Source organism: Apteryx rowi, unplaced genomic scaffold (assembly GCF_003343035.1).
Source record: "Apteryx rowi isolate R43461 unplaced genomic scaffold, aptRow1 scaffold_379, whole genome shotgun sequence".
NCBI classification, from domain to species: Eukaryota; Metazoa; Chordata; class Aves; order Apterygiformes; family Apterygidae; genus Apteryx; species Apteryx rowi.
Genome location: NW_020450296.1, coordinates 446,058 through 454,059, shown reverse-complemented (window position 1 = coordinate 454,059; position 8,002 = coordinate 446,058). Strand labels below are relative to the sequence as shown.

Here is an 8,002-nt window from a genome sequence, read left to right as displayed (position 1 = left end):
GGAGGAGCCGCCAGCCAAGATGTCCCGGTCCAACCGGCAGAAGGAATACAAATGCGGGGACCTGGTGTTTGCCAAGATGAAGGGTTACCCGCACTGGCCTGCCCGGGTAAGGCGCCGCTGGGGCCGGGGGGGGCCCGGGGGGGGGCGGCCGGGCCCCGCGCTCCCGTCTCCGCCGCATCCAACTTTCCCGGCGCCCCTTATATAACGCCCGGGAATCGGCGGCGCCGCGGCTCCGAAAACGCGTGGAAAAGTTTTTTTGGGGGGGGCTTTTGCAGCGGGGGAAAGACGGGGAGGGGGCCGCGGGCAGCACTTTATTATTATCATTTTTTAAACATATATATATACACACACGCGCAGCTTGGAAACAATGCGCTAGACTTCGCCTCGTTTTATTCTTATTCTTATTCTTCTTATTATTTTTCCCCCCTCTTTTTTGAGGCGGAGCGAGGAGGCAGGTGGTGCAGTGTGTGTGTGTAGGGGGGGGGTCACCTGTGGGATCCCCGCTGCCCTGGGGGGCCCGTGGAGGGGGCGGGGGGGTGGCCGGACCCCCGTGGGCTGCGCTCGGGGCTTGATCGCCGACGCCGGTTTTAGGAGTCAGTGCGCGCAGCCGGTCGCAGCTTTATCACGCACGGCGCGGGCCGGGGCACACGTGTGTGCACCCCCGGCAGGCCTCCTTTCTTCTTCCTCCCCCCCCCATTTATTGCCCTTTTTTTATTTTATTTTTATTATTATTATTTATTATTTATTATCATTATTTTTAATTTTTGCACCTTGCTAAATAAGCGTGCGGTTAAGGCAAAGTTTCCCGGGGAGGTCGCTGGGCTCAGCCCGGGAAATAGGGATGCGATTCTGCAAGCACGTGGGCTCGTCCCTCGTGGGGCCCGCGACCTGGTCAAGCCCGGCCTTTGCCCGCAGCTCGGCGACCCCCGAGCGGCGTTCCTGCTTTATTTATTTATTTGTCTGTTTATTTTTGCATGGGTGCGAGCACAAGTCGGGATTTTCTGCTCCTGGGTGTTTTCTGCGCACCGCTGAAACCGGCTCCGGCGGGGCCTGCGGGAAGGCGAGCCGGACCCGCCGCGTGCCCGCGGGATCGACGCCTCCGGCGGGTGCCCTCCGCGGGGGTCCAGCCTGTGCATCCCCCTTCCCGGGATCTGGGGACGCTGCCCTTGGCTCGCCCGGAGCCCCAGCACGGTGCTGCGCTGCATCCGCTCAGCTCCCGGGTTTCGGGGTCTCCGCGGCCCCCGGGTCGCTTTCAAGGGGGACGGAAACCCCGGCGGGGCCGCACGGGGGGACGCCGGTGCCCGGCTTCTCGCCCCTCGCYGGAGCTGTAAAACATCCCCCTGCTTCTTGGGGGAGGCTCGCCCAAAATCCCACTTGGAGCATCCCACGCCTTTCCAGCCGGCTGGATTTATGAGCGGGTCCCTCTGCGCTGTGGCCGGGTCCCCGTGGCCTTCGGTCTCGCTTGGGACCAGCCAGCGCTTTCGAGGGAGCTGTGCAAAGAGCCGGYGCTCGCCGGGAGCTTGTTTTCTTTTCTTTTCCCCCTATTTATTGTTGTTTTTACTAAATCGATGCAATTTGTTTAGCTCTTTGGACAGACGGGGCAGGTCCGGAGGCCTGCGGGAAGGCGACGGCGGCGGGCACCGGCGCGCCTGTGCCGGCGCCGGGTGCTGCTGGGAGCAGGTGTGCAGCCGACATCCGGGTGCTGGCACCGAGGCCGGGAACGGCGCCGGATCCCGGAGGAGACATCGGGGCAGGAGCAGGGAGGATGTTTCCCAGCTGCCTTCCCGCCACGGCGGGAACCCGCTCCGGTCTCACCGAGGCCCTTTTGGGCCTCATCCCGCCCGGAGCGGAGGCCCGGAGCCGCTTCCCGGCGGCCTCTTTAAGACGCGGTGGCCGCGGCGGAGGGGCGTGGGGAAGCTGGCGCTCCGGCAGCCGTCGCCGGTTATTTTTAAGCGGTTGATGATGCAGTTTAAAATTTCCTTGGAGTGTTTCCCCCTCCCCTCCCACGGGCCTCCCGCTGCCCCCACCTTCGCCCTCCCTCCCGGCTGCAGCGGCGGGAGACCCGGCCCGGCTGCAAATCCCGCCGAAACGGGGGCCGGAGGGGGGGGAACACGGCGGGCGGCGGGGGCCGAGACCCCCCCGCCGCAGCCCCCRGCCCCCCCCCGCCYGCCCTGCGCCGGGCTGCACCGACTTTTGTTTGGTTTATAAGGTTTTTTTGGCGGCGAGGCCGCGGAGGGGGGTGGGGAGGCGGCGGGATTTGGCTCCGGCCTCCAAAATGCCCGCTTGAAAGCGGCTTTTTTTTTTCCTCCTTTTTTCCCCCTCCGGCGAGGAGGAGCTGGAGGGATCCCTGGGAGCACGGCCGGCGCCTTTCCCCCCCCCCAAAACCCCTCTTATCGCGGCACGACGGAGCGCCGAGCAGGGGGGCCGAGGTGCGGGGCGAAAGCCGGGCATCCGGGGTGTCCGCGGGGACCGAATCCCCCTGCCCGTCCGCCGGTGACTAATCCCATCCCGTGCTTGAAGGGACCGGGCTGGGTTGGCCCCCGAGCAACCAGGTGCTCTGCTGAAACCTTATCCCCGGCCGTTCGCCGGGATATTTTGTTTCCGACTCCCGGAATACGAACCAGGTGTGGCCGCGATGGAAAGGAATGCCGAGCCGCGTGGCTGAACGGAGGGGAAGGAGGCGGCGAGAAGCGCTGGGAGATTGGGGTTATTTACCCGGCGAGCGCCTCCGGGGACGCGGCGCCTCGCGCGAGCGCCGCCCGTGCAAACTCGCCTGCTCCCCCGGGTTATTTTATCTATTATCGGAGCCCGTCGCGCTGAGGGCGACCCCGAACGGCCCCCGCTCTGCCGAGCGGCTGGACTTGCAGGGGGAAACTGAGGCACGCAGCGGGGTGTTGCACGGCTGCGGGGCTGGGAGTGCCGGGGGCATTGGGATCCTGGTCCCCGGGGGTCTCGCACTCCCGATGCCAGGCGTTTTGGGGTGCTTTGGCAGGGATGGAGGACTCCTCGCTGCTGTGCTGGATGCTACACACCCCCTTTGCCATCGTCTTTAAAAAAAAGCAGCGGATACAGCACCGCGGGCCGGGGCTGCCAGGCCAGCAGGAGCCAGCAGGGAATGGCTTAAAGGCAAATAATCTTTCCCCATCTCCGTGGGTCTCGCCCGTGGCCGCTACGTCTGATGCACGGGGATTAATTCCCCGATCCGGGGGGCAGCAGCGCCTCGCTCCCGGATTCATTCCCGGCCTCGCTCCCGGCTTTGCTCCCGACCTCGCTCCCGGCCCCGCGTTGCTCCGGGCACCCGTTGCAAAGTTCAGGCACGGAGTTTGGGTGCAGAGTCCGCACGCGGGCGCCCGCTCGTCCCCTCCCCACCGGACACCCCTCTCCTGGGGGGCCCGTCCCGGCCTCCCTCTTGTTTTTGGAATCCCCCCCCCCTTTTGGCCTGCGGCTTCCCAGCCAGCGGCCGCGACACCCCCTTTCCCGGGCCGAGCGCCGCTTGCGGGAGGCGGCCGGGGAACGGCGACGTGCCCATGTGCCCTTGCTGCCGCTTCGGCACGCGGCGGGGACGGGCAAACTCCGGCCTTTGGAGCCGGGCCCTGCCCGCAGCATAAACCCCCCCMGAGTTTCTTTTTTTCTTTTTTTTCCGATGGGTTTTCCAGCTCCTAACAGCACCAGCCCGCGCTGCTGCGCCTATCGGCGCCCTGTCGCGGGGCGTCTCGGTCCCGTCCCCTTATCTCGCCCGGCCTCCGTTTCCCCRTCTGCCCGGGCAGATAGAGATGCCGCATCCTTTCCCAGGAGGACGGAGGTTTGGGCGAAGAGCGGCCAGATAAGGGCTGTTCGCTGGGCGCCTGCGGGGGGGGGAGACCGTGGGCGCTGCCGGGGTTTTGGGCGCATCGTCCGGCTGCCCATGCCGGGAGCAAGCGGAGGCAAACGCCACCYGGAGCGCCGCGTTTCCCACGGGCTCACTGGGAGCCGGAGCTGGCCGGCCACCGCTCCGACTTATATTTTTTCCTCCGCTCAGGCCCAGCCACCCGGGGATGGAGCTCCTGCTGCCGGCTCCGGCCTTTGCATCGGCGGGGACTGTCCCCATCCCTGCTCCGGCTCCTGCTCCCCTTGCAAAACGGAGCTGGGAGCGACGCAGCCGTCGCCTGCGTTGGCCCGGGGTCCGGAGGGCCGTGGCCGCGGGGCTCCCGGTTTGTTTTTGGACGTCTCGGGACAAAAGCTTTATAATTTTTCCAGCTACAGGAATTAATTTGGCAGCGACCCTTTTGCCAGATTTGACGTCGACTTTGCAGCTCGCTCCCAGCCAGCCAGGGCCGCGCGTGCGACGGATCGGCCCTTTGCCAGAAGGGGAAAAAAAACCCAAAAAATAAAATCCTTGCGGCCCCACGTGAGCCCGGCCACCGGCGCGATGCCCCCGCGGTCCTGTCCTATTCCCCCCCCCCGGCACGGCTCTTCCCGGTGGAGAAACGGAGGCTTGGCGAGCCGGAGGGCGGCGGTGACTTAGCAAAGGTCGTGCCGTGAGTCAGCAGCAGGCTGGGAATAGGACCCAGGCGTCCGAGCTCCCGGCGCTGGCAGGTTTATTCTCTCACCTTTCTACCCAGCAACAAGCCGCGCGCACGCCGAGACCCCCGCCTGCTTCCCTCTAGGCTCCTTCCACCTTCCTTTGAGGCTTTCTCGGGGAATTTATGGCTGCGTTAGCGCTGGCTGAAACGGGGGGTTATTTTTAGAAGCTATAAAAAGCAGCCGGAGCCGCTTTCGCTCTATTCCTGCGTGGGGCGGAGGGAATATCCGCGCTTCGAGCTCGGCGAAACGGCATCTGCCGGCAGGGCCGGGGGCGAGGACCGGTGCCGGCTCGCTGCCGTGGGCGGACGTGCGCGGTCCCGGCCCCGCGTCCTCCGGCCTGGCAATGCCGTGGGAATCTTCCCTACCAATWTGCGCGAAAACGGGGTGCACGGGGCCGGCGCCGGGGCGTTTGCCTGACGGCGTTGCCCGTCTCCGTTGCTTTTTCCCTCCCGGCCAGGCGAGCCGAGGTGCGGAGCCGGGCGAGCGGCCGAGGCTCCTGTGAGCATCTCCGGCCACAGCCGTTCCCCCGCGGCCAGCGTTCCTCTCACACGCGGCCCGGGCCACGAATTTGCTGAGCTCAGTGTGTCTGAGCCAGTCTAGACAAGAGCTTAGGGGCGGCCAGGGCAGCGCCAGTCTTCGGCCGTCCTCTCRCGGYGCCYGGGATGCCGTTGCCAGCTTGGAAAYGGGGATGCGACTTTGCTTTGGGGGACCAGACCGGAGAAAGGGAATTCCTCCGCTGACCTCATCCTAATGCCGGGTTGGTTGCAATAGTTCTTATTTTATTGCCTGTTAGTTTTGCTGGCTGGTGGGTAAATTACTGAGGAATAAACCCRTTCCTTCCTGCCCAGGCTCCGTCAGCAGGTCGGATGCGGTGTCCCAGAGATGCCCTCGTCCGGTGACGGGGCTTGCGGTAGTCGGGTGCTGCCTGCCCTGGGTCGGGGTTGCGGCTCGGAGCGGGATGGGAGCCGGGGCTCCCCCCTGCCCGGCTCTGACCCGGTTCCTTGTGTCCACCAGATTGAYGAGATGCCGGAAGCTGCAGTAAAATCCTCCTCCAATAAATACCAAGTCTTCTTCTTCGGGACCCACGAAACGTGAGTCGGGTGCCAGCACGTGCGTGTGGGAGACGGGGTCTGCTGGGCCCATGGGTGAACCTCACTGCTTGCCCCCTTCCCTGAGCAGGGCATTCCTGGGCCCCAAGGACCTCTTCCCCTACGAAGAATGCAAGGAGAAGTTTGGGAAACCCAACAAAAGGAAAGGGTTCAGCGAAGGTTTGTGGGAGATCGAGAACAACCCAACGGTCAAAGCCTCCGGCTACCAGGTGGGTCGCCGTCCCAGCAGCGTCGCGCGCCTCCCCGGCCCTTCGCCCCCGTAACTCCCTGCGTCCCCTCCGCAGCCCACCCAGAAGAAGACCTGCGCGGAGGACGCCGAGCCGGAGCGGGAGCCCGAGGGCGACGGGGAGAAGAAGGGCAACGCGGAGGGCAGCAGCGACGAGGAGGGCAAGCTGGTGATTGACGAGCAGTCCAAGGAGAAGAACGAGAAAGCCGGGATCAAGAGGAAAGCGGAAGATGCCTTGGAGGTACGGCGGGTGGCAGCAGCGCTGGGGGCCACGGGGGCGCCCCGAGGCTTTCGGGGAGCGCTGGTGGGGGGGATGGGGATGGGCTGAGCCGAGCTTTTTCCCCCTAGGACTCCCCCAAACGCACCAAGGAGGCGGAGGGGCAGGAAGGCGAGAAGAAGGTAGGCAACGAAGAGGCCCCCAAGGAGGAGCAGAAGCCCAACCCGGCCGAAGGGGAGAAGGAGAAGAACAGCGACGCCGCCGGCGCGCCGGACGCCAACGAAGCCAAGCAGGAGGGCAAGGACAAGGCCGGCGCGGAGGAGGTCAGAGACCACAAGGAGAGGTGAGGGCGGTGGCGGGGCCGGCGTGGGGCTCCTCGGCCCCCAACCCTGGAGAGCCGGGCTTCCTTCCTGCCCCTTCCTCTGCCGAACCGGGTCCAGGGGGGGAACGGGGACGGGACCATCCTGTCCCTCGGTGCGGCGGCGGCAGGGGCYGTAACCGCGCGTCCGTGTCTCTTCTTCGGCCCTTGCAGCCCGTAGCGGCCTCCCCGGCGAGCTGATCTCCCGGCCTGCTCCTTCCCTGCTGGGCTTCCCGGGTGCCGAACCGTCTCGCCCTCGTCGGCTCGTCATGGCCGCGACGCCGGCAAACGAGAAACAAACCGAGGAGAAAAAGGAAAAAAGAAAAAAAAAAAGAAGAAGAGAGGGGGAAAAAAAAGAAAAAAAAAGGAAATAAAAAAGAGAAATGAAGAGAAACCCGGTAAAACACGAACCCCTGAACCGACCCGCATCTCCCGGCCCCGCCGTCGCGGGGCGCATGCTTTCTATTAGTGATTTCTAGGGGGCTGATCAGTTGATTTGAAATAAAAAAAGCGATTCATGCCTTTTTAAAGCGCTTCCGCCCTGCGTGTCCCTCCCGGGGGACCCTCCGCACCCCGGGGTCCCGGCTCGGGCCCTTCCCGCCGCCTTGGCGGGGCGCACGGGGGCTCGGCGGGCGAGCCCTTCCTGGGGGGGGCCCAAAAAGGGGGGGAGGGAACTGTTTTTAGAGGGGAGATTGCTGTTAAAAACAACATTTTGTGAGAAGGTGAGAGCGGGTGGCTGGGACCTTCCCCTGGGGACGGAGCAGAAAATGGAGCCCTGGCCGGGCGCCAGCCCCGCGGCCGGACTACATCTCCCAGCTGCCTGGGGCTTGCCGGCCTCGGCTGCCCCCCGGGCGGGGGAGGGCAGCGGGGCTGAGCCCGGCCCCGAGGAGGGCAGCGAGGGGGGCAACTGGAGGGGGGCAGCCGGGGCGGCCCCACAGCCAGGCCCCACGTTGCCTGCTGCCCCTCCCCCCCGCCCGCAGGACTACAACTCCCGGCGTACCGCGGGGCGCGACTACAGCTCCCGGCGTGCCCCGCGGCAGCCCCGCCGCTCCCGGCAGGCGATGTGGCCGGGTTGTTGGCGAAAAGGGGGGGGGGGTGTTAACCCACTCGTGGCCGCTCCCAGGATGCATTGCGTAAGGGGGCGGGGTGGTGGGGACTACAACTCCCAGGGTGCTTTGCGACCTCCCGTCCCGCCCCCCTCATCGGCGGGACTACACGTCCCGGCATGCACCGCTCCGCCTCCCCTGCGCGCGAGGCGCGGCAGAGGCCGGGGGACGCCAAGGTGAGAGGGGCCCCGGGGGGACCTGGGGGTCCGGGGGGGGCCTTGAGGGTGGGGAGCGCGGCAGGACGCCTGGGCCCCCTTCCTGGGGGGGAGGGAGGCTCTGCAGGATGCCTGGGCCCCCTTTTGGGGGGGCTCTGCAGGACGCCTGGGTCCCCTTTTGGGGGGGCACTGCAAGGGATGTGGGATAGGGGAGCTCTGCAGGACGCCTGGGCCCCCTTTTGGGGGGGCACTGCAAGGGATGGGGGAT

The 8,002-nt window shown here is 66.0% G+C and overlaps 2 protein-coding genes across 6 annotated transcripts in view; both read left to right on the top strand.

The window, feature by feature from the left end:
• The first annotated feature begins 6 nt into the window (after positions 1-6).
• HDGF (heparin binding growth factor) lies at positions 7-7,003 on the top strand. 4 transcript variants are annotated; one of them, XM_026073798.1, is made up of 6 exons: positions 7-106; positions 5,578-5,654; positions 5,743-5,881; positions 5,966-6,139; positions 6,247-6,458; positions 6,648-7,003. In XM_026073798.1, exons 1-6 carry the CDS (start codon positions 20-22, stop codon positions 6,652-6,654), a joined length of 696 nt encoding a protein of 231 aa, XP_025929583.1. In that variant the 5' UTR covers positions 7-19; the 3' UTR covers positions 6,655-7,003. The 4 variants fall into 4 exon arrangements, with proteins under 4 accessions (XP_025929583.1, XP_025929581.1, XP_025929580.1 ...); XM_026073796.1 differs by having other exon boundaries at positions 5,957-6,139; positions 6,247-6,438; XM_026073795.1 differs by having other exon boundaries at positions 5,957-6,139.
• Positions 7,004-7,682: 679 nt separating this feature from the next.
• MRPL24 (mitochondrial ribosomal protein L24) overlaps positions 7,683-8,002 on the top strand; it is a 2,400-nt gene continuing 2,080 nt past the window's right edge. Inside the window, exon 1 of one of the 2 annotated variants that reach the window (XM_026073885.1) lies at positions 7,683-7,755. Coding sequence is in view for 1 of the 2 variants with exons in the window: in XM_026073884.1 (XP_025929669.1) it covers positions 7,699-7,755 (57 nt within the window). In the remaining variant the exon portion in view is untranslated. The remainder of the gene's footprint in view (positions 7,756-8,002) is intronic. The other variant, XM_026073884.1, reaches the window with a different exon arrangement.